General features: G+C 35.3%; 1 protein-coding gene across 6 annotated transcripts in view; it reads left to right on the top strand.

Moving 5' to 3' along the window:
• tnr (tenascin R (restrictin, janusin)) overlaps positions 1-24453 on the top strand; it is a 167287-nt gene extending 142834 nt beyond the window's left edge. For all 6 annotated transcript variants that reach the window (XM_028021451.1, XM_028021450.1, XM_028021449.1 and 3 more), the window contains 7 exons: positions 4618-4748; positions 8833-8965; positions 10174-10325; positions 10483-10579; positions 16601-16762; positions 17034-17197; positions 20211-24453. In XM_028021451.1, coding sequence (XP_027877252.1) covers positions 4618-4748; positions 8833-8965; positions 10174-10325; positions 10483-10579; positions 16601-16762; positions 17034-17197; positions 20211-20330 — 959 coding nt within the window. In that variant the 3' untranslated portion in view covers positions 20331-24453. The remainder of the gene's footprint in view (positions 1-4617; positions 4749-8832; positions 8966-10173; positions 10326-10482; positions 10580-16600; positions 16763-17033; positions 17198-20210) is intronic.
• Positions 24454-27237: the final 2784 nt, after the last annotated feature.

Here is a 27237-nt window from a genome sequence, read left to right as displayed (position 1 = left end):
CATTTCCACAAAGTCGCAGAGAAAGAGAAGTGGAGAAAAAATAAAAGGCCCAATCACATCCGTTTGCTCTTATTTATTTATTTATTAGTGATGGAGTTCTTTGTAGATCCCCAAACCTCTTAGACACAGCTGAGAGTGGTTTTGTTGTCTGGCCCGTACCCCTCAAGAGCTCAGCATAGAGTAAGACAGCATGCCTCCGGGAAGGCTGATATTTAAGCTCTCAGGGTGGTAAATAGCAGACTTTGCTGCAGGTGTCTCAGGGTGTATTTTGACTGGAGTAGCAGGACTTTTTCTCTCATGTGCCTCACTCAGCTTGTTGAGTAGTTACTGGTATGGCGATGAAGCAGCTATAATCCTTGCTTGGGGCAACTTCACACAGTCCTCCAGGATTTCTGTACACCAAGTGGTAAGAGTTGCTATAGTACATAACCACAATCTTACATTTTCAGGCAAAGGGTGCATTTCTGACTAGTTCCATGCTTGCTTTCAGCTTCACACAAAGTTCTTCTAGTTTTCAAACTGCTTGCAGCACTAATTGTTCATATTTTAACTTAGATTTTCTTTTCTTATCTAGATTCATGTCATTATTATACCTCTAGATACTTTTTGCACACCTCTACTGATGTGCTTATTTGTAGTTGGTGGTGAAATAAAGCCACGAGGAGAAGTCAATTTGTCCAATATACCTTGTAGTCTCCTTTAGTCTAAATTGTGCACATGATGAAGATGGTATCCATGTAAAGCATCTTTAAAAATTATTTAGCTTTATGTTATTAAAGCTAAAGTTTAATCAATAATACTTTTATAATAAATTTATGTCAGACCATGATTTTTTGGTTAATGTCAAGTTGCCATAACGAAGACATTTTGAATAATGTCAACTGTGTATTAAAAGTGTCATGATTAACCGATTGACACTTTATGACAACAGTCATGAATATTCATGAAGACTTACTCATGTTCATGACAAGTGTCATGTTTATGACGGTGTCATGACAGACTTATTCACAACCCATCAAATAAAGTGTTACCCAACACTTTATACTGAAAAAAATGCCTTTCTTGAAATAATCAGCAAGATTCCAAGTGATAATGTAATTAGTGTAACATGTTTTCTCAGTCTCCAATCACTTGTAGATGGAGAGAAATTACTTACTGGGCTCAGTCAACCCAATCATTGTTGCTATGTTTTTCCACGCTGCTGATATATTTGGTTAGTTTTTGATTAGTTTTTTTTAAGTAGCCAGATTGCAAGAGTGCATATATTATGTTATCCATAGCAGGCATCCTCATTGTATTTTCATCACTTTAATTCATATTTTATTTTCTTTAATTACCTGCAGAAAGTAAATGAATATTGTATACATTGTGAATACATTGCCATTTACTTAGAAGAGGTTCCAGAGATGCCACTTAAAAATATATATCTTTGTCCGTCTTTGTATATCATTACAACAATTTACTGCAAATAGAGCTTTCCCATCTGCTACTTTATACTTGTGTTTTTTTTCATCCTCTAATGTTGTTGGCGTATTTAATGAATCATCAGATGTAGCCAAACCCATTCATCTCAGTTTTATTGTTCAAATCTCATGCTTGAATAAGGGCGTCAGAGCTGACACCTGCTCACCTGCACTCTGCGAAAAGGTTTAATTGTGGACAAATGAAAAGGAGGTGCCAGACTTAATTGGAAAATGAAGAGGAAGGAAGAATAAAGACTGTGTCCACATAATCCACACCATCTGCGTTAATCAACACAAGTGTTTGATGAGAATAACATAAGGGGTCTTTTCACTGTTGGCCACAATAGTCTAGAATTGTGGTTCTAAAAGCTGCAGTAGGGAGTTCTGAAAACACTGTAGACTAAGTATTAAATTTTGAACAAGCACACCTTGCATGTCCCTCTCCCCATCCTCACTGTTGTGCTACAGCCCTCCCTCAAAAGCTGCTCCTCCACATCCAAACCTGCAAAGAACTTGAGAAATAGTTTGTTTTCCTGTAATATTGTTTCTAAACCATGAGCACAGCAAAAAAAAAAAACACACACTCTTGAGCTTGTACGCGGTGTGTGGGGGAAGGGCTTAAGCAGCATTTACTCAAGGATGATCACCAAACCTTACTCCTGGCTCTGATTGATTGTTTCTGAGTAGTGTATTTTTGCAAATGGCAGTAGGACCGAGGAGCCACACTAACTGGATTTTTTTTTTTCATTGATTGTCTGCCTCATATCCTACTGTCAGGACATAGTGATAGTTGTAATAAAAATACAATTTTATGACAGCTAACTACTGCAGCTTTAACCAGGCCTGGATAGGCTAGTTGGAAGAACCGATACATTTCCCAGTGGGTCGGCCTAATATTTGGGCTGCAAAGCTGTTTGAATGTGAACTGGAGGTGTGACTGAAACAGTATTTCTTTGTTTGTTTGTTTGTTTTGCTGGAGAAAAATGTTGGCCTGGGTAGGAAAATTTAATGAGGCAACATTATAAATAAGTTTACCAACAAAGGATTAAGTTATGACAAAGAAACAAACACAAAAGAGGGTAGAAAGAGAAAGATGGGGAAGATCTAAAGGCTAAAAGAGAAGAAAGCGTACTCTTACTCCAGTTCCTTAAAGATGTGATGTTGGAGAGGGAAAGATAGAACAAACTTTAATACAGTGTGCAGGTTGCTGCTTTATCTGTTCCCTATCACACTAAAACACCTTTTGTTTTCTCTTTCTCACTTAATCTTTACAAAGTTTTCACAGCTGCCTTTCATTACAGTTGAGAAAAGACGTTCCGCATCCATATAGAAGTTATCAGTGTTGGTCCATGCTGTTAATTACAGAGCTGTCACTGATCAAAGCAGTTGTGTGTACTCACTTCAGTACTTAATTCACCAAAAGGTGGTGCCTCAATGGTGTGAATTTCCTTTGTGTTTATACTCTTTAATGAGGTGTAAAGGTTTGATTTTGGGTCAGTCTTTAAACTAAAGTTTAATTCTCCTGTTCAGTGAATGAAGAAGACGAAAACAAAAATCAAAACCCAGAAGATGTATTTAAAAAAGGGACAGCGATGTATATTATATCTTCATTATATTTTCACCTACGCATTTTATTTGTGTTGATGCCTCTTCCTCCTCAGACTGAGCTCTTTTAGGTGACTTACTGATGATGTGCCCTAGAGTCATGATGTAACTCCAGGAAACAGATTTTGTGTATAGAAGGTCATTTAATTTTTTTTGTCATACAATAAAATGCAGTTACAGCTTGTCAATGCTTTCGGTGATGTGCCGGTATATCTCATGTTGACTCAAAAAGGGTGATGCAAGGTGGAGAAATTGATGTGAACTTGCTTTTTTATGTGGTTTAAGTACCAACAAAGGCTCTGTAATCAGGTCTTGTTCCAGAGCGTATAGGGACAAAAAAATTATACACGAATAAAGTGACGTAACATTCAATAAAACTTCGGTGGGCTTTCTTATTAACAGCTCGGATGCTTGTGAGGCTATGATTTGTCTCTGACAAAACAGAAAAGTGCCTTGCTGCTTTTTGTACAAGTTCCTGTGGGGTTTTAAGATTACTGGCATGGTGATTTTACTTCTCTTGAAGTTTCCCTGCAGTGTGGTTATTCATTTTGTCACCTTTTTTCTTCTTTTTCTGCTTTGAGAGTAAACATGACATGCTTTATTCATGAGTATTTTTCTTTCATCACTACTATCACGACAAAACAAAAAATAAATAAGAATATCTCATTATGAAATATTTACATTGTCTGTGTTTGTAAGGTGTAATATACAGTTGAAATTAGGTATTCACATACAATTTATAAAAAAGACATAACCAGGTTGTTTTTTTTCCCCCTTATTGTCTGACATCCAGCTAAACATGTTCTGTGTTATGTCCATTAGGATGGCTCAATTAATGTTTTATTTTTTTATTTCCTAAACTAATAGGTTAGAAAAAATTCTCATCATTTAGAAAATAATACTTTCTTCCTGTTTAGACATTTCAATATAATTAATGTACCTATATTAAGCCCATGATGTCATGGCCTTGCAAAGTTTGAAATGGTTAATTCACAATAGCTGAGTTTAATATCCACATAAGGCTATATGTAAAAGCACTCCAACATGGAGGAGTGCTTTATCAAAAAAAAAAAAAATACAGTGAGACCTTGTTTATGTGTCATAATTGAAATCTGACATAATTGGCTTCATTAGCTGAATGTGACATAATGTTTTTAGTATTATTATTATTCAGAAACTATGGTTTGTAACCTTTTTGAGTGGACCATTAAACCAGTTTATTTTAATGCATAAGGTATTTATCTTTAAATTTTATCAGGGGGATTCGAATGTTCAGTAGCTCATTAACATGTTGACATTTTCTTCAACACGTTTTTGGTTTCAGCATTAAGTATTCAGCATTTTGCCCCTATAAAGAATAAAGAATCTGAAACGTAGGAACCTTAACCTTTTCACATAATCATTATAGCATTTCGGAACTGCACTTCTCAAGTGTTTGAAAAGTTGTACGCATATTTTTACTCCTATCTTTGCAAAAAAGTGCTAATATGACTTTTCTTTCATGAACTATTCCTCATGTAAAGTCATTTGTTTCCTCTGCGTTTGGCAGCCATGGATGCACCTGTGAACCTGACAGCCAGTGAAGTGAACCACCGCAGCGGTCTCATTTCCTGGCAGCCTCCAATCGCAGAAATAGACAACTACATGCTCACTTACAAAACTCCTGATGGCAGCCGTAAAGTAAGTTATATTCTATGGTTTCACTTTACCGTCTATATGTAGGTCACAGCCTAAAATGTTGTATGTCCATGATCATTAACATCTGAGGTCAAGATGGAGTGTTCAAGTTCAGCAGTTCTGTGCAGTCACCTGCAAGAATGTAGCTAGAGTTGTTTTTTTTTTTGAAGGAAAGTAGAAAGTAATTATTTGCCAATATTAAAGGACATCTAAAATAAAGACCCAATTGTTTAATGTATTCTGTTATTTTCTACACAGTTACATAGAATTGGGTAGGTTTGAAAATCCAAAGTGACTGTTTTTACAATTATACATTAGAGAATACACATTTTATCTTTCACTCAGGCTGTATATGAGCTGTTCATCAACACTGACAGATTGTTTCACACCAAAGGGAGCCACAGGATAAAATTGCCTTTCGGATAGAAGTATCACCCTAATGTGCCTCAGTAGAAACATTGTTTATTTTGATTAAGGGTTTTGATGTGACTGAGTGATTGTAATGAAGCACATTAGTGAGAACTGTGTGCTTAAATCCACATGCAGAGACCTGCGTTAGTGATGAGCCACAACAAGTCTACTTGTTTCTGAGCACACATTAACACAGTGACCTTGTAAAGGTACCATTAGCCATGTGGTTGCTCATTGGGGATCACTAATACACAGAAAATGCAAAAGTAAACTTTCAAATGATTAATTTAAAATTCTGTTTTCAAAGCAAAAGATATTAGCATTTCCCAGTTGTTGTCTTTTCCTCTCTGCAGGGTCATGTTTGTATTGAAGTAGAAAAGCAAATGATGGATGCCCATTCCACACTTTTATATGCACATGAGTCTTAATTTAAAACATTTTAACTGCCTTTCCCTGTACAAAAGACACTGTAACACTGCCTTCTGCTGCCAACTTAGTCCAGCTGCCCACTGTATTTCACTTTCAATTAAAACCAGACAAATACATACACCAAATAAAAAGACATACACACATTTTTTTTCTCAGTCTTAAGTTGAATCAGACTAAACGTCTCTTGTTTTAGGTTAATTCAAATTACCTAAATTATTTCTATTTGCTAAATGCCAGAAACAGACTTTTAAAGATTTTCATGTAGCTTTCTTTGAATTCAGCAGTTTACATACATTTGGTCAGTATAAGAAATAATTGTTTTTTGAACTGTATGACTTGGGTCAAACTTTTGGGTTTCCTTCCACAAGCTTCTCACAGTACTTTGCTGGAGTTCTTTCCTCATAATGCCATGTTTTATTAAATGTACGAGTTTCTCCTGCACCAAGACAGTCCCACAACATGATGCTGCCACCCCCATACTTCACATTTAAGATGATATCTTGTAAGCATCCCTGTTTGTAACAATGGTCATTATGGCCATCAGATCAGAGGACATGTCTCCAAAAAAGAAGGTCTTTGTCCCTATATGCATTTGCAAACTCTAATCTAGCTGTCTTTATATTTCTTTTGTATGAATGGATCTGGAAAGAGGAACTGAAAGAGACAATAATCATTCATTATACAAGCTTTTGACTTTGAAGATATTAAAAATAATTAATTTATATCTTGTCTCTCCTTTTTGTGGCATTTAGCAAATAGAGATAATTTTGGTAATTCTAACTGACCTAAAACAAGAGAAATTTGGTCTGATTTTACTTCAGCAGTGAGGAAAAATGTGTCTTTTTATTCAGACTATGTAAACATCTGGTTTCAACTGTATCTGAGATGGGTCCCGAGGGTAACAGGCTCATGAGGGATGAGGGAAACTTCGACATTCATCTCCCCAGCGACTCTCTCCAGGTCATTGTGGAGGATTTAAAAGAATTCCCAGGCTAACAGAAATATATAGTCTCTACAGTCTCTCCTTCAGGGCTTAAGGGCTTGGCAGTAGTATTCATAATACTTCTAGCTCTGGACTCCACAGAGATTTGAAGTTTTCATCCTAGCTTCTAATGAGGGCATAAAAACAGAAGATTATTTACACTCTTTTCATGCTCAAACACAAATTAACCAAACTATTTGCACATTCCTTTGGACTACAGTTATTTAAATAACTGCGCAGTATTTATATTGACATTTGGGCCTTTTATTTTATATTTTATATTTTGGGGAGTCTACTTGCTTTGCATGTCACTTTGCTGGTGTGGCACCATAATTTCCCTATTGTGGAATTTCTATTCTACTCTCTGTCTGCTCAGAAGAAACTTGACAACAACAAAAAAGTAAAATGATTTCTTATTTCAGTTTTTGTAACCTTGTTGTTCCTGAGGGTCAAATTGTTCACAATGGGAATAAAAAAAGGAAATCTCTTCATAATTCATTTAAACAAGCATTAATGTTGTTGTTCTTCTTCTGCTAATGATCTGACACTTAATTTCTTGTATCTGTTGCGTGTTTCGGACCATTCTCTGACTGAGTTATTGTACTTATGCACATGCATGCCCATGGTGGTACTCCCAAAAATATATATTACCAGTATTGGTGCCAGTATTGAGGCATGAAATGAATATGTAAAAACTATTTGTCAATATTGTATTTTTGTATAATTGTATAAATCAAATTAAATGTTTTAGATGCTACTCTATGCTTTACAGTGGAACAACATACTACTGCAATAACTTGAATCTTCAAAGTCTTGTTACAGATCTATATCAGGGGATAAAATAAAGATAGAGGGGTGTATGTGGTTTCATTAGGGTCAGTGTGGATTCTCTCTGCTTTGCTGTCATGTAAGCCTGAGTTCACAGAGTCCATAGATTTACTTTCTCTGTGAGGAGAAATAAAAAGGTCTTCTATTTTCTCAAAACCCCTTTCCTTTCTGTTTATGCCCACTATTTATTGTGGTTTAGTATTTGTCAGAAATCATCAACCCACAAACAAAGAAATTAATTAATATGGAATATATGGAAATATGGAATATGGAAAATCCACCATGTATGAAATTCTATTTAATGTTATAATTTTTTCAAAACTTGTATTGCCGAATAAGTTCCTCGTCTCCAGTTCCATGCATCGTACTGCTTATCTACAGAGCAGTGTTCATAGCAACATCTGCACGTCAAGGTGTTTCTCTTTCTTATTCCTCTCTTATGGCCTGCGTCTGAGTGTGAGTCTATGCCTTTAGCAGTTATCTGCATAAAGGCAGTGTTGGTCAGCCGCTGTGCATGAAGCTTCTCCATCGCTGAGACAATGGGCATTTATGATTTACACAAATTAAAAGCGAGATTAATTTCTTATCTGTCATTTACCAATTAAGTTTCACATGTCCAGGTATAGGGTTAGTACGCATTAGCCTTGATAAGACAGGGCTCTTCGATTGCATTAGAAATACTGACCCTGAAAACCCTCCGACGGGTAAATGTCACCTCCTTTGAGACAGAGAGACACTATTTACCGGCTGTTTCAATGCATAATTCACATGGACACATCGCCTTGGAACATGTGATCCGTTTTTTCAATCCAGCTAAATATTTTATTCTTTTTTTATATATATTTAATGTGTATCCAGGCTACACTGTAGCAAAATCAAAAACACTAATGCTTTCATAAACCAGTGTTGATTATTTTTAAGGGCCTGACTTCATTTACTGTATGTTACAGAAAGTACTGCTTTTCAACATTTAAACTTCCCGTTCTGTGAAAAACAAAGGAGTATGACAGCTTCGCTGTAGTTCTCTGACTGTTCCTATAAAAATAGAAAGATCTGAATCTGATTTCTTGCCGTTCTTCTGTTTGACAGTCTAAAGTAAATGACATCCATTCTTTGCCATCTGTTTTCTTTTTGAATTTTATTCATTTCCCTCCACACATTTTTGTCCACTAAGTGAGACCAGTAACCTTTACTCTAACACAAACTAATTAACCAGATTTTTCCCATTTTTTTTCTGACACACTTCTAAAATGAATTTTCTGTAAATATACAAAGAAGTCATTAGGAGTTTCCAGTACAAGAATAGCTTAAAGGTCTTTCCAAACTTTCCAACTGGTTACACCTATGGTTAAGAGTTTTGCAAAAAATAACATTTTACCAAGCGATGCTTTCCTCCCACAGTAAATGTTAATGAATGTGGTTCTGTGTGCACACTAGGAGCTGATTCTTGATGCAGAGGACACATGGATTCGACTGGAGGGATTGGCGGAGAGCGCAGAGTACACGGTTAAGCTCCAGGCTGCTAGAGGGCTTGATACCAGTGCTGTGGTTTCCACCACCTTTACTACAGGTACAGGATTTGCAGCCGTGTGTTTTCTTTGTTTGGACTTGTGTTATGGAAGGATTCCTTAGCCCCAGAGGTTTTTCACTGAATGTGGTATTAGAGTTAACAGAACAGAGGTACGTGATAATCTGTCCTTAAAGGCAGAAACTATTTTTATTTCCCGGTCCTTGCCTTACAGAGAGCCTGCTGCACCTATGGCCTGTCTGTAAGAAATAACACCGAATAATGTGAGAGACAGAATATCAATTTCCAATTGTGACAATCCCCTCCAGCCAACTGGGTATCTCTTTTTTTGTTTTTGATCGCCGTTCAATAAACTCTAAACATACAAAAGTGTTGTGCAAATAGGTATGTTAAATCAATGTTCAGCATGTTTTAAATCCATAATTTATATATATATATATATATATATATATATATATATATATATATATATATATATATATATATGCTGTCCCATTTAGCCAAAGAGGAAATATGTTGACACTGCAAAGTATTAATTTATTGCAATTTATATATTTTTTTGCAATAGTCAGCAACATTTAAATAGCATAATGTCACAAATTAATCACCAAATTTGGAAAAACCTATTTGTAAAGCCCATGAATGTTGCTCCAAAGTGTTATGAAGTTTTAGTTTGTCTTTAATTTTAATTTCACTTAATACATTATATTAAATAACATACATACAGTATATAGTAGTGATAGATGTCTACCTTCAGTAGAACACAAGACTAGATTTTAATCATAGTTTTAGGAAACCCAAATAGAGAAACTGTATAACAAATCACAAACTTTTACTTGTATTTTAGATTTTGAACTAGAGATAGTGTAATGAAGTTCACATTCAGTATCAGATTGTGTCATATTTCATATTACTGCAAACTGTTAATGCAAGAACAACTTTACTTCTTAGTTAAAAATAAGAATTTCAAATACAAATACTACATGGAATCAATCTTAAACTACACACCTCAATCGTCATATAAATAGTTTTCACTAATTTTGAAAAACAAAATAACATATTAACAACAATATTTTCATATCCCTCTGGTAGCACCTACAACATAGTATCTGATGGAACATAAATAGGGGAGGAAATGAAAGATCTTGAACTATTCAAGCATAATTAACCTATTCCTAATGCATGTTTTTTTTGACTGAAAAAAGCAGAAGTTAATTAAATTCTGTCATTATCTCCGTATTTCTCTCCAGGGAGCCGTCTGTTTTCAACACCTCAGAACTGTGCCCAACACCTGCTGAACGGGGAGACTGTGAGTGGCGTCTACACCATTTACATCAACAGAGATCCGAGCCAAGGGGTGCAGGTGTACTGTGACATGACCACGGATGAAGGAGGCTGGATTGTAAGTCACTGTGAAGACAGCACTGTTTAGCACGTTGGCTGAATTAAGAAAATGCAATAAACCAGTAGATCAATGATAGAAAACCTTGTTTTTACTGTTATAGAGCCTCTCAGTCGATTTATTTTAAACCCCTCTTCTTTGTCATTTTGATTTCCAGGTGTTTCAGCGTCGTCAAAATGGTCTGACTGACTTTTCCAGGAAGTGGAGTGACTATCGAGTTGGATTTGGAAACCTTGAGGATGAGTTTTGGCTTGGTAAGTCTCCCACTTTGAGTGAATGAACATAGAAAAGAAATGGTAAAAAACAGTTTTTTTCCTCTACGAACCCTGTTTGATTTTAAGAGCTAAACAGAGAAGAACAATGTCTACTTTTGATGTGTCTATCAAAAACACCATGACACTTTTGAACTACAATTCAAGGTGGCTGCATTTTTTATGTCACTGTCTCCACCTTGCCAATATATTTCAGCTCCATTTTACACAGAATATTGATCCACAGCCTGCCACCTATTTTGTTCAATCTTCGTTCCACTTTTCTGAATGCTGCATTTCTGTCTCTAGCATCACACCAGATCACTGACTTTGGATGATTTAGTTCATGCAATCAATAGAGGCTCATTGTTTCTACTTGGTTTCAATTGATACATTGATTTTACAAGGCAGAGAAATATCTTCAGTATTCTGTTCAGATGTTAAGGCCTTTACGGCTTTTTATTATTATATTTGTATGATGGATAGTCATATCGTTGGACTGTTTTTGTATTCTTCTTAATTTTTTTTCCTCATCTCATCTTTTGGCACTTGACTTTATAAAGTCTGTTTGATGCATTACTGAATTCTCCGAGAGCTCATCTCCCGCTGAAATTACTTGGTAATTGTTGCGCTGTTCTGATCTAAAGACAAAAACAACTCAACATTCCCATTCCTTTGATGGACAGCTGAATCATTTTCGCTTGCCTCTAAATCTCATTATGAAACTATAATTGTATTCATTGCAAAATGTGCAAATGAGTCATGAGCTCAACAGGTCACCTTTTGTGTTATTGTTTGAGTACAGATGGTTTATAAAAATAATGCATGAATATTTTATCGCATGAATCAGAGCCTCAAAAGAGATCTTTTGTTCAGAATTGTTTTAAGGAAATCTGACACATTATTGATATGATGAGGGGTGGAAAGTGGGGAATTAAGCCTTTTACCCATTTTTATTTACAGTTTCAGTCAAAGGCTTACAGAACTATTCATTGTTGCAACATTGAATGCTTATGCAAATATTGTCAGATACATATAAACAGACAGACACTTATCCAAATGTCCTTTTTCAAAGTAGATATTGATCATATTTTTAGTTGCCATCAGTAAGCTTCTAGCAAAATTCTACAGTACTGAAATGTTCAAATCAACATCTATGTGGCCAAAACTACACTCTGCTGACTAGTATAATTGAAGATGTATGATTTTTTAATATATATTTGTTATTTAGCTGGTTAGTAATTTTAGCTCATTTTGTAAGTTTTAATACTAGTGAACAAGAAATCAAAATAGAGTGATGAGCATCAAATATTGGCGACTAAAGAAATAAATGAACTGTCTAAAACAGCTATAGATGTATAAGGCGGTTCTTGTCCATCATATATTTATGACTTACATGCATTGTACATTCCTACACCAAAAGCAAGATTCTTACTTTTCAGGAGGCACACTATTAAGTCAGACTCTTGGTAAGAAAATAGATGAGAACTTAAAAGGACAGTTTTAGATCTAACACATCATGAACTGGAACTGACGGCATAATATGTTATTTTTTCTTTTATCAGATATTTTTAAATCTGTAGTCTGACTTGTCATTAAGCTGAACTGAAGCTTCTTATGTTGGTTCTGTGCCACCACAGGGAAAGTATTCAAAGATAAATGTTAAAAGCATGCTGTCATAAATTCATTCTTTATCTATAGCTTTTGTATTTTAGCTAAAACAAAAGGGAGATATCTTCTGCTAAAGTAAAGGCTGAGATAGAGAGAGAAATCCAGATTCTTTACCTTCTCTGAGATAGTAAGTCACAGATATGTCTGAGCTTTTCGACAAGACCACCTGAGGGGCATTACGCTGAAGCATACTAACATGGATTTACTGTATGTTTCATGGTTGTGCCTCTAGATTACAATCCAAAGAGCCCTGAAAAAAATATATCTAGTTCAGTGAGTACAAAATTTTATCTGACCTGTTTCCTCTGCAGTGGAGTCTCTCATACTGAGTCCTTTCACCTCCTCTGAACATGCACCACAAAAAGCTGTCTTTGTCTCCTTTCTTTATTTTGTTATTGCCTTCCAGGCTGCACTCTATATCCTTACTGTTTTTTGAGTTGTTTTTTCTATATGTGGTCTCTAATTGTGTCCTTTCAGTGCATACAAGCTGCTTAATGTAACCTCTGGGTGTGGAGGATCAAGAATTTTTCTGTAATGCCAGACGTTAGTCAACATCCCAGCTTGGAGCTCAGCAGACTCTGTTTGGCACAAAACATTTAGAAAGAAAAGATGAAGTAGTCATGTTAGCCTAATGATCTGCTAGTTAGAATAGTTGAGCCTTGGAAACATTGATGTATTTTGACGGCGGTAACAGATCCATGCTTACTGCGAAAAATGACACAGGTTGAAGTTTCTAAGATCTCAACTTTTAGGACTGATTGGTTAATAATAGACTTTACATTATTTGGACTAAGTCTTACAGATAAAAGCATTATCATTGCTGAAGTTTTATATCAGTGACATAACCCATACTGGAATGATCCACACAAAAACTAAATGCCAAGGAATTTTGCTCTCATAAGAGCCGCCAGATTTTCTGGTATTAAGTAAATACATTTCACTAGATTGGACCACCTGTCTGCTAATTCCACTATAATCATATGGGATACAACAGATTTAATTTTGCCACTGAATGCTTCTATGAATGCATTCGTTTCTAGTTTATGATCATAATAATGTCTGCCTTGTTTCAGCCTCTCTTCTTAACAATGCCTTGGTGTGAAACTCATGTGAAACTTGTCTCGGATGTGTTACTCGAGTTAATAAAAACTTGTCACTTTAAGTTTTATAAAACCATATTCAAATCATATTTGCCAAAGATGGGGCGTGCCGTGGTGGCGTGGTGGTTAGCGCGACCCATATTTGGAGGCCTTGAGTCCTCGACGCGGCCGTCGCGGGTTCGACTCCTGGACCCGACGATATTTGCCACATGTCTTCCCCTCTCTCCTTCCCCGTTTCCTGTCAGCCTACTATCATATAAGAGACACTAGAGCCCACAAAAGACCCCCTGGAGTGGTAAAAAAATATATATATATATTTGCCAAAGATTAAAATTGTGAATGTTTATTCTTACATTGAAAACACCAAAACTTCATGCCAATGCAATTGAGTATGGCAACATTACTGAGGAAGCAAGTCTAAAAATCTCCATGCTGGTCACCCCACACCTTGCCAAAAAAAGATTCAAAAATAATAAAACTGAAACAGAGCCGCCAACTTAGAGAAGGCAATATGTTATTGAATTACAGAGGGGTGTCTCAGAAAAAGAAAATCCTGTGATAATTCATATTTACAAATTGTATTTAATGAAATATGAACTCAGTGAAGCCAAGTTGAGCACAATATGCCAAATGAAGTGGTCCAAGACAAATATAGTTTTTTTTAAAAAATATATATACAGTGACATACTGTAGGTGGTTAGTTAAATTATGTATTTAAATTTTAAACCATACTAAATATTGTATTCTATTTTTCCTTTCAGTAGTTACCATTTAAGAAGTGACCTCAGAACTTTTTATTGTTATTAATGTATATCTAGTGACATCTTGCCCATGGTCATTGTAGTTCCACTGTGTGCAGGCGTCAATAAATTAGATCACAGTTATAGCCCTGGGGAGCCATTGCAGCAAACATTCAGCTAATCACCACCTCTGCACTCAGAATAGCAATTTACTGCACAATAGGAACCATAAACACAGATATTAAATCCACTCAAACTGAAAAGACGAGCCACTCGACTGGCCAGCGGTAAAGAGTTTGATAATTATCTGCTGTAGTTTGAGGACGATCATTTTTAACCGTGCTCTTTATTTGCACCATGCTCGCTGACCTCTGCTGAACGCAGTTTTAGTTTGATGATGTAATAAAAGAGACATTTGGGTGGCTGGGAGCAATCTGTAATCATTATCCCATCCTTTTGCCTTTTAATTCTCCCCTTATTGTTTCTACATAAGTGTGGGAGTGAGGCCGGTAATAAAATGGAAGATAATAGCACAAGGGCTCAATCGTGTGTCAAAATGCATTTTCGGTCACTCCACTCAAGAAGGAAGCATTAAAAAAATGTATAAATGATGGGTGGTGCATTAATTGCTGATAACACAACTATGTTATACAACAGAAATTAAAAGCGACTCACTGTTAAGCTCAGTTTTATTACCACAATTGCTTTTTCCCATCGCCCTAAGTGCCCCTGGGTTGTAACATCGATTGTATCTCTCTTCCATTGACATACTGTATTACAGCAGACTTAGTTTTCCTGCTGCACTACTTCTTATCAGTAAAGGCTAGCGATTTAATTCCTGTCAAATCTTTTCTCAGGTTGGTTCATCTAAAGTGCACATGTGATGCATCTGCTAGAGGTTAAGCAGAGAGGGACGCTCTTTTTCCAAATGGGCGCTTGTTGTAATCTGATATCAAAAGCAGCTCCAATCGCTCAGGTTGGTGTGGGGCCTTATCGCATGTTGGGGTTCAAACAAGCTTTGTATCTGCTGCCTCTGAGATAGCAAGCAAAGACACAGATCTCAGTGAGTTGCAAGATGTGGTATTTGGAGGGGGCAGGTGGCAACAGCGTCCACCACTCTGGAGTGTCAATCATACACGGCAGCTACAGAGACATTTGACAGATGCACTTATCGGGATACAACCTATCACCCTCATAAACTGGTGGCGAAAAGACTGACATTGAGCTGCATCTTAGAGCATAAAGTCTGTGAATGTTTTGGCTGTTTACAGTCAGAAAAACTCTCAACTTTAAGCTGCCTGTAGTCTCTCAACAATTTGCACATTTGTTAGAAAATAATACAGATATACAAGAAATCGCTCTTAATGTTTCTTATTTACTCAAACACATTTATTTTCATTGGCTGCCTTTAATTTAACTTTGAGAAATATTACATTTGATGATGAGGCATTTCAAAACATCGGAATATGATGGAGTATTAAGGCCAGGCTAAGAAGTAATTTATTATGAAGAGAATATCTTCATAATATTACGAGAATAAAGATGCATACAATGTTCCCCATTTCAACATTTATTTTTTGATTATTTTCATGTAGGAGTTCCTATAAAATTACTACTTCACTCTCATGACTTTATTCTGGTAATATATTTTTTTATCACATTATTTTGACTTTTTTGTCTGATGACCTTATTCTCATAGTTTTATTGTCATATAACTTTATTCTCATAATATTATGACTTTATTTCCTTTATAATGGCCCTAATACTCCATTATATTGGAATAAATATTGAAATGTTCATTTGTTTCAGTAATTCAACTCAGAAATGGAAACTCTAGATCATTATACTGATTAGTTACACCCAGAATTATATATTTGCATTTCTGTTATCTTAACAGTCTTAAAACACCGAAAATTAGAATATTACAGCGTAGGTGGATACAAAGTCCTGCTCGAAAATGATCAGCATATCCAAAAAATTTGTCAGCATATAAGAATAAAGTTCTCTAAAGTTTCCTGGAAAGCATTCACACAGACGTTGGACTTGATATAAAACACAGTGTATCCTCACTATTAGATGACATAGCTCAACAAGCCATTACCCTCTAGACTGTAGAGTTTTGCTTTTTCTTTCTAAAAAGGACTTTGAACTACCCAGCAACGTCAAGTACTTTTTGCTCCAGTACTCTCAAGTACTTTAGTCCAGGTAGGATGCTTTGGACATAGACTTGTTCAAGTGGCTCAGCACAAGGAACTAAATTGTTTTTGTGGATAAATCTGTGTTGTAGTTCTTGAAGCACTGAATTCATACCTTTTGAATCTCCTGCAGGCCCTTGAATCATCTTTGCTTCTCAGTAATCTTAAGGCTATGTTTACCACTGTTGGTTTTTCATGCTTCTCTACAGCTGTTCCTCCCCCATATGCCTTGTGAACAATTAATTTTTTGAATCTTTTTTTGAAACTTACTCTCCTACATTTACTTAATGTTTTAAACAATTACTTGTTTTTCTACAGGTCTCGATAACATCCAGAAGATTGCTTCTCAGGGACGCTATGAGCTGAGAATTGACATGAGGGACGGACAGGAATCCGTTTATGCCAGTTATGACAAATTTTCCATTGGAGACGCAAGAAACCTCTACAAGCTCAGGATAGGAGAATATAATGGCACTGCTGGTAAGTGGTTTGGCCATAAAGAACATTTTCAGCATGTAGATCTTCAACACTCAAAGCTGACCCCTAATTTTATTTAAGAATTGACACTTATGTAATTTATGTTTTTTTTTTCCTGGGTGACAAGTATTTATTACCCAGAGTACTTCACATAGACTTCTTTCTGCTTCACTTCTAATATCCCTGCTACTTTATTGAATCATGTTACTGTTAATTGTGGTCGTACATCCCAATGATATTAAATGTTCTCTGTCCCACTCTTCTCTGATCACAGGTGACTCTTTCAGCTACCACCAGGGCCGTCCATTCTCAACTAAAGACAGAGACAATGACATCGCTGTCACTAACTGTGCCTTGTCCTACAAAGGAGCCTGGTGGTACAAGAACTGCCACCGGGCCAACCTCAACGGAAAATATGGCGAATCCAGACACAGTCAGGTCTGTCTTTTAACTCACTACATTTCCTTCCTTAAACATTCACAGTTCAAAATGTAACATAAAAGTGTGACAATTTCTCAGCTTTACTCTGAATCAGTTCCATTTTACAAGTTTGGTTCTTCTGAGAATTGGGCCTCTTTACCTTTAGATTAGTGGCTTTATCCAATAATTATATGATGTAGATTCAACTTTGAGGATTGAAGTGATGAGGATATATTGTAATTTAGGTCATCTAAAAAGGCAAGCTGTTGGTAATCTGTAATCCCCCAAAAGTTTATGCTTGTGTCCATTAAATTAACAAAATCCAAAACTTTCCTGTCCTTTGTTTCTAACTTACAAACTTTGACCTAATCTTCTGTCTATGAATCATTTCAACCATTATAAAAACTCTTTTCAAAGCATTGATTCAACCATTATAAAAACTCCTTTCAAAGCATTGACACACTGGGCTGTTAGGGACAAAGGCTTTTTTTGCAGATTCTGCTTTTACCTTTTTGTCAACAATGTGATAGTATTAATCTGTTTTCCTATAAATCTTTAGGATATTTTTTTTTTACTGTGATCTTGATGAAAGAATTTTTTTTGTCTTTACTTGGCTGCAAACTTGTGTCATTTGGTTCAAGTTTAGTTGTCTCTGTATCATTTCATAGTATTTTGTCAACAGTGTTAGTGCAGCAACTGTCCCTGGGTGGCTGTGACCCAGTGGGAAGAGTAGTCATCTGACATTTAGAGGGTGTGAACTCAATTCCAACAATCCTGACTATCTTGCCCAGAACCACCATATGTCAAAGTGCTCCTGCGTATCGGCACATGTGGTGAATATAGTGGGGAATTCCTCTGTAAGGTTAGAAAAGCTTTGTCAAAGTGCCATCAATGTTCTGCTAATGGTGTCAGAGCAACATGCTACGACAAGTTTACATATTGCCAGGAGGTGCTTACATCAGTAAAAATACACAAGTCAACAGTTTATTGTCTTCCCATACACAGAGTGTATGTTTTTTTTATTCTATTTTCTCTAAATTTCTGTATTTTCTCTTGTCCATATGGTGTGGTTGATTAGGTTTTATATTTGGTATTTTTGTGGCCATTTGAATCAATTGCCTATTAAACTAAATGTCCTCATTTGAAAAGGTTGACATTTTCAAAGTGTATTTTGGCATTTGCGAAAATCGACATGAAAGGAAGCCATTACAGCACACTGATTAAAGGTTAAAACCTCTTGAATTGAAAGACTAATTATTAGCAAATTAAAACACTTGAAAGAGCATCCTGAGTGGTCTTGTGGAGCAGCTCAGAAACAACTGCTGCACAGATTTTCTTGTTATGGACTCCAAGGAAAAATATGATCCACAAAACACACTGTGAAGAGGGTTCAAATCATCTGAACACTTCTAAATGCTTGTTGTTACTTTGGAGGAGTATTTTTTGCAATGAAGGACAAAGTAATTTAAAATATTTTCTTATTTATAATAAACTCAGGAACAGCCATATCAAGCCTTGATGTTATGTCCACCCTTTTTTCAGCCTCGTGCAGAAAACGCCGTACAAGCCATGAATGTGTTTTTTTCAGTTGGTGTTTGTGCGTGCGCGGGGGTGTGTGTGTGTGAAGTAAAAATCAGGCTGAGTCACGAAGGCTTTTGAGAAGTCCTATTTTTCCCTCTCCGCTTCTGCTTTTTTTCCTTTTGACATCTTAAAGTAAAAGAAATGCAGAAGCAAATATAGAATGAAGGTAGACTTAAAATGAAAATCTTATAAAGGCTGCAGACGAGAAGAAGCAGATGGACATGATGCACAAAAGGGCTAGTATAAAACTATTATAGGTGTTAATGTTAAGAGATTAACGTTAGGAAAAATATTAGCATTTCCTTGGCCGCCACTAGTATTAGCCTTTTCTCTAAAATATATTTTTTTATGTATTAGCTATGTTTAGTATACTGAAAGGAGAAAGTCAATGTAAGACAACATGCTAGTGATGCCCCACATGCTACTGAATGTTAGCATTTAGGCTAATTTTAGCTTATACACTAATTTTAACGTATTGATTGGGGTAAGTCCATGTTACTGAACATGCTTGTGACTCTTCACGTGGTATTCAGGACATTGTAGCTTACTTTAGCTGGTTAGTGCTGGTTGGAAACCAGCATCAGCACGCTGGTTTCCAACGGGCACACTTTCTCAGGCCCCGTCTATATTTCCTCAGAAAGTTTCTAGTTAAACAAAAGTTATAATGCCGTTGTATATTTAAAATCACAACTCTGGTCTGTATTTCTGACATGCTACTGTAACTAAAATTAACGTTTCTCTGCACATACTATGACATTTCCTTTCTGAGCCTTGATCTTAAATGTTTCTTTTGTTTTTTTCTTCAATAGGCTATAAAAGTTTCAGTACACAAAGATTACTGACTCAAAAAGAGGAGGCAATTTTCATGCTAAATCCAACTTTACAGTTTTAATTTTCTGTGAAGTAAAACCAACACAACACAATTTCATGATTGTTATAGGCTTAATCATATTGGAGCTGCTTGAAGTTATATTCCACAAAGGTTTCTGCTAGAGAACATAAATGTGATGAAGTGGCAAACAGACACAAGCTAACTAAACGCAATGCATGTTAGTTGCTGTGTAGCATTTGTAATTAGCTTAATTAAGTTTCATTCTCATCTAGCTTCAGTGAATTTTTTATGACTGATTTATTTTTAACTAAACAATTACGAAACTGTGGTCTGACTGGAAAAGAGAGTAAATTTTAAGTAGGCAAATTGGGAAAATGTGCCCAACCAATTTAATACTTTACTGTTGTGAAGTAAAAACAAATGTTTTTTTTTATTTGAAGTCATTTTTCTAAAATGTAGTTATTGAACTACCATCTTGATAAATTGTGTCCAAGCAGCAAGACTACTCTGTTATGTTGAGAAGGCTCTTTATTTGTACATTAGCCCTGTTAGTCTTTATTAGAGCATAAAATATTCAGATAGAGGCAGCATCTCTAAGTTTTATTTCCACTCTTGCAGGGTATCAACTGGTACCACTGGAAAGGCCACGAGTTTTCCATTCCCTTTGTGGAGATGAAGATGAGGCCCTTCAACTTTCGCAGTATCAGCAGTAAGAGGAGACGATCCACCACTGTATAAACAAACCACCTCCGCCCTGCCAAGAGTTGTGGATAAATGGAGTTTAGATGATACTGGGTGTTAAATCTCTGCTAACTGTGCGCCTCTCTGACCGCAAAGGCAGGCTGGAATTAAACTGTGCCACATCTCGTTAGTGAGGCCGCAGAGACTGAAGGAATGAGCAATTAAACAAAGCTACTAATATTTCATTTTAGCAAATTTCATAAATTAAAACTTTACCAACTTGTTATTTTAACCTGGATACGGTCAGAAAATAGCAGAGAGGTTTTGACACCACATCCAAACTCTGTTGATCTTTCCGCCTGCCCAGCATATGCTGTCTTTTCCTGCTGTACTTCTACTTAGAAGACAATGTATGTAATTTATTAAGTACTCAGAATGACAATGGTTGTAACTGCTGTAAAAAAAAAAAAAGGGGGGGGAGGGAGGAATGCAAACGAAGATGTTTTGGTTTAACCTTAATATTAGAGTTTTCCTTCCTTGAGATGCTGAATTGTGCTCAGAAATGCTCCTAAGAGTAAAATACTACGCTTTTTTTAGCCATTACAAAATAACACTGAAATCAATAATATATGCCCTTAAAACTCTGTAATATATATATATAAATATATTTTTATAGCTAATATTGTGACTGAGTCCATCTATAATTTGATGCCTTGATTTATGAGCCTCAATTAAGTTAACTCAAAAATAGTAACATACTGGACTGAGTCAGAAAAAAACATTACACAGCAAAATTGAATATAGAAAATAATCATTAATCAAATAATTCACCAGCAACATCTTCATTGCCTTGTAATTTATTTGTTTCATGAGTAATGTAAACTACTTTAGATGAGTTACATAAAGCAGAGGGAGAATAATCATCTTCTTTACACATTGTTATATATTTGGTAGCCCTACTGAGACAATGTCTGCACAGAGAGCAGAAACACAGCTAAGCTATTGCAGTTCATTCTGTTAGGTAAACACATTTAGTTGTTCATGGGCATTTTATACTCACTTGATTTCATTTCCAAGCAAATTAGTCAAAAAATATTTTAACTTTGTTGCTGACGTAGGGATTTCTTGCAGAAATAATGGCGATAGGTGCAACAGTTAACCAAAGGCCTTCGTAATAAAGATTTAATGATTGAAAATAAGCTCTGTTAGTTTTGTCACCAAGGCTGTCTTGATACTGCCCCACATTTCAAGCCCTTTTGTAGTCATTGTGATTCCCCCAAATGCGAAGTGAGATTTTCTAAATGCTATTCAGAACAAAGTCAGTGTGGGCATAGTGCAGATTTAAGTCTGGCTCCTCTCCTGCTGCTTGCTGAAATGAGCTAAACAAAGAAAGCAGAACAGAAGAGTGAAGCCAAGTTTTCCTTGTACTCGTTTCACTGTTTAAGCTGCTTCGCGAAACAAAGAAATCCACTAACACTGCTGGGAATGTGTTCCTTTTAGTGGGGTTGGCGTAATCTACGGCTTGCCAACCAACCATGTGTTCATGGTGGCACACAAGGCATTCGGGGCCAGTCAGCTGACAGCAGTCTTTCTGCTTGAGTTTAAGACAGACAAAACAAACATGACTGGAAGAAGGAAACCGATGTCATAGTCACTCTAAACACCATTTTGTCTCATTTATTGGGTAATCAAATACTTTGTTTCCTATTATTTTCTCTATCTCCTTTACTCTTCTCAGTAAATCTTCTGATTGAAGTAAACCAACCAATCAGACTCTATTTTTTTTTCTAGAGATTGAAAATAGTAGCCCTCCCCTGTTCTACTACTACTATTACTACTACTACTAATATACTCATGTAGATATGAAGTTGAACTGTCTTTTATTTTCACTGACCCCATTCGATGGAAGCCAACAGAGAAACCCCACTGGGGAATTCCTGCTAAAAACAGTGTATTTCTAACCACTGTTGTGCTAAGGAATGAATGGAGCCTACTGCATGTTGACTGAAATACTACCAAGGGCTTGAGAGTGAACAACAAATGTCTTTAGAATATATTTGTGCACATATTTATCTTTTGTTCTATCTTGAAGCTGCCCCTGAAATTACTTAAAATAGATTTAAATTGCTTTTTTCCACTTTAAGCCTTTTAATCAACATGAAACCTTTCCCAGGTTGATGATTGGTTTTTTATTGTCAGAGAATTTCAGACTCTTTCATGCAATAAACTTCTCTTAGTTATTTATAGTGAAGTAGATTAATATGTGTGTGTGTGTGCTTATTTAATTACCTGTTTTGATAAATTTCTCTTCTTTGGGATTTGTATAAATGAAGAAAGGTCTGGAAGCTCTTCTTAAAGGAAACAATTTGTATTTTGTGTTCTGGCAATATCTCTCATTGCAAACTCCAAGGTGCTTGTAAATCAAACAAAAACAGAATTGTCATTTTTATTTATGTCCACCTGGCGGGGAAAATAAATACTGAACACCTAATTTTTCTTATGCATATATTTATATTCAGGGTGTTGGCATGAAATTCACACCAGATTCTTGTACCTATCCAAGTATTCCACACATACAAAAAAAAAGAAGTTTGTTTTCTTTATGTCAGGGGGAAAATAAATCATCTGTTGGTAGTGAAAAATACTCAAGATTGTAGGCATTGCTCAGGTGTGACTTTGACAAGTATTTCTATCCAAAAGTTTTAAAATGTTGAAGGTTCTTGTTTGCTTCTCTATGCTTTCTGATCTTCAGTTATTCCCTAGATTTTCAATTGGATTAAATTCAATTCTATCCGCTTTATTTTCCGTTTCTGAAACCAGTTTAGAGTTCAAGTTTGTTGTCAGACTAAAAAAAATCCATATTTTCCTTTCTCTGTTTTCTGTTAGATGAACTCAGTCAGTATGATATGCTGAAAGACAGATACACACCATTATTTTCTTTGCTCCATATATCAATGGTGTTTTAGGGTGGTTTTCAGTGGCTCTTGGACAACTTTTCTGATTATTATTATTTTTTTTCACTTTATTCTGAGAAATTAGCATTTGGTTACTGCTTGGGTATGGCAGCTCCAAAGGTGCTCACTGAAGCATTCATAAGTTTAGAAATACACCTGTAGGCAATCCAGTCGCTATGCTTTACAACAATAAGGTTGCAGAGGTATTAAGAGAGTTTAGTTTATTTTCCTCATAATGAGACGCTTGTTGTACAACAGTTTTGTAATGTGTTCGTAGGTTATACAGTATGTAGTTACAACCAAGCCAGGTGAAATCATTTGACACTAAGAGGGCGCAAGAGCTCTTTGCTTGATATCTTTACCCTAACATCTACTGTATTTGCTCATAACTTAATTTATATAGATTATGTGTTTGATGTCTTTAAAAGCATGGATTACTTGGGTAGTTACCAACATATACTGTGAATTTCATGTTAATGTCTGATCACAAATATATTTGTTGAGGGGAAAAAATCACTGACATGCTAAATATTTATTTTATTCACTGTATATATAAAATGGCCAAATCTCAATTTTTTTAATATTTAAATACTGTTTCGCATGGCACTAACTTTTGGAGAACTGATAATATTTCTCTTCTACGCTGTTTTAGGAAATTTAATAAATTCTTCAAATCCATTTTCTCTTTAAGGTATGCCTCAAAATGCAATTAAAAAGAGCATCAAATATTCACTTGATTTAAAATAGGAATTAATAATATTCTTTTTTTTTTTTGCACCATGTAAAGTTTCATCTGTTTGAGTCACTGTAATTTTTTTTAAACATCTTAATTCTTGGAAACCTAAAGACATTCACTGTTTAGTCATTTGTACAGAAGAATTGTTTAAGTTGTTGAATTGTTCTTCATTTTCCACTTGCTGTGACATCAGTCACGCTCGGTCCTGTAAACTACTGAAGAAGAAATACCACAAGTTTACATGCTCAGTTTGCTTAATCAAAAGACTGTAACTTGAAGTGATCTGAACAATGCTGGCATGGACATGTAAATGTTGATAAAATGTGATTTTGACTGTTTGAAAGCTTAGGTAGACTTAAACTAAGAATTTGTTGTTGGATAACCTTGAATATTACTGTCAAATTTAGCTCTAGTTTGACTTAAACATGTACTATAAAGTTCCTTTTTTAAAACATTTTCTACATATTAATAAAATATTCAAATACTCTCATTTGACGACTATTTTTCCTTTGCTTTGTGGCTGTCAACCATGATTTTGTTTTTGGTAAGTGTGCAGAGGACTATCGGGATAATTTTAACATCCATGTACATTAATTATACTTGACTTGAGTAAACTCATATCTAAAGTGTCAGATGCGGGTCTCACAACCATTCTTCATCTCATATAATCAGGGGTAAAAATAAACAAATAAATGTGGGTTCTTCAAAACAAAAGCACTTCCTGTTTGATTCAAATTTTCAACATTATCTTTTTTTTAATCTATTTCTGTTTTACTTTGAAAATAAATGTATATTTTCATTTATTCTAGAGCTTCACTTCACTGTGTTAGAAAATCATGCAATGATCATATATATTGTAAAGATGGTATAATTTGGCATTGATAGTCTCCTCACTCCTTTTTCATGTTAGTGCAATTCGCCCAATAATATTTTTCATCTTCCTTTTCTATGTCATGTCATCTGTGTCAAAAGTGCAGGTCTATGCAAAATACTGAATATGTTATTGACATTGAAAATGGTAATTCCTGACGCAATGTAATATTGAACACACAATGCATTCCGAATAGCCTGTTGCAAAATTTGTATTGCATTCCACTAATATCATGATTATGGTACATTCTGTAGCTGACAAGAGTGTCTTTTACTTACTTAACTAAAGAGATAAGATTCCCATGAGATAAATTAAAATAATCATTTTATTTCATGAGCTAAAGCAATGTAAAAAGTAGAATAGATGTCATGTATCTGAGGAGAGAATCATACACTGCTCAAAAAAATAAAGGGAACACTTAAACAGGTGTTTAACACTTAAAGTGTTCCCTTTATTTTTTTGAGCAGTATAGTTTCTATTATTGCTGGCTTAAAACATGACCAGGAGTTGGAAGCAATGACAAATAAATGTCTTTGGTGCATGGACAAATTGCTAAATGTTTAACAAGAAATAGAAATAGTGAATTACTGATAACATAAATTTCTTAAACTTTAATTTCAGTCCTTTGAAATGCAAACACCTGCAGTTAAATAATAGCTGTCATGTAGCTCACACACAGAAACAGAACAGTATTGTAGTGGTTTAAAAGCATAATACTTGTAAACAGTTTTCAATATATAGTTTTTTTGTTTTCTTTTGTCTCATATAAAACATTTTAGGGGTCATACAGGTTGTTAGAAATAAAAAATAATTAAATTCAAAGCATGTTCATGCCAGTGAAAATCCAAGGTTTCTGCAGCTAAATCATTTTGAGAAATTTAGCTGACTATGACAGAGAAGCAGTAAATAAATCTAGTTTTAATTTTTTCTTTTTTTCCTCTGTGTTGCACAGGTTTCTAATAATAGAAGAAAATGGCTAGATCTTATAATTCCCTTTGAGGTAGTTACATTAAGGGTTTTTACATTCTGCTTTTTCAATCGCTATTACTGAAGATTATTCATCACACAAATATTGAAAACCCCATCAAGTTGGAGAATATTTTGTCAGGTTGGAAAATTGTGCACATCTTTCAGTAAATACACGCAATACACTTAGCCACATTTTTTTAGCAGACTAGATTTTCAAAAACCTTTATATCAGCAAATTTAGATGCATTGTCTATTCATGGCATGTTCCAGTTATCCACTAATTATTCATTCAGGTGATTGGTCAGCAAAAACAACTCGGTAAATAACTATGCTTTGTGAAGTTTCTGAATAAATTAAACTAAAACACAAAGAAATAAGCAACACAGCAGTTGTTCTGCAATAGCAAAGGTCAGAGGGATTAGCTGATTTCTCAAAATATTTCACAAGACCAACTGCTGCACTAATTGCAGTTTTGAGATTAAAAAAGGAATATCTTTGTACTTTGATTCAGTTCAACAATATGTCATTGATTTCACGGCGAAATAAATAATAAAATTTTTATAAAACATTTCCTTCACCAAGTTAAGAACTGAGAAAATTTTATGTCAATTTGCCATAATTCTTCATAAAGGCTAAAAGAAAGTAGGTTATTGCCTCAACTTGAGCACAAGTGCAGACAAAGCAATCATTGCCAATTTGAAAAAAGAAAATGTGATGATCAACGTTGGAAAATAACTCAAATTTATCATCAGACACAGAGAAGATTGTAACAATAAATCTTCCAAGCACTACTGCTACTGTAGTGAAGTACTGCATCTCAGACTTTTGAATTCTTACTTTTTAAAAAAAAAAAATACATTAGTACACTGTGTTACCCAGTGTACGAGTAATTGAGGTCAGGGGAGGATTGGTTTACGAAACTACCAAGGATTTCCCCAGTGGGTTATTGTTTTAACCCATGGAGAAGCTGTTGGACTCGCCCTGCAGTAACTCAGCAAACTCTGGGCTTCTCTAGCTCTCCTTCACTCCAGTCAGGCAGATCTCGGCACATTTAAGAACAATCACTGAGAACTGGTTATTATTTGCCAAGGTGTATTTGTGAACAAACCAAGTTGAAACACAATTGATTAAACTCCTACCATAAGATTGCAGCTATGGTAACACAACACCCAAACTGATTTCTTTGGACTAATCTTTAAATATGAACCAAACTGAATTTTTTTAATTCACGTCTCTTGATTTTGTTAAATCAAATTTAGTAAGATTTTTATTTGCAGTAAACAAATGTCATAATTTTAGAGCCACAGTCTGGCTCTAGAATTATGACATTCTAGGGCCCCACATAAATTCAATCATTTGTGTGGGGCGCTAAGTAGCTGCTTGGTTCGTCTATGTCTTTGACTGCCTTGTCATCATGTTATTCCTCAGGGGAAC

This window comes from Xiphophorus couchianus, chromosome 6 (assembly GCF_001444195.1).
Source record: "Xiphophorus couchianus chromosome 6, X_couchianus-1.0, whole genome shotgun sequence".
NCBI classification, from domain to species: Eukaryota; Metazoa; Chordata; class Actinopteri; order Cyprinodontiformes; family Poeciliidae; genus Xiphophorus; species Xiphophorus couchianus.
Note: the sequence above shows the minus strand (reverse complement) of the source record. Positions and strands in the feature narration are given on the sequence as shown.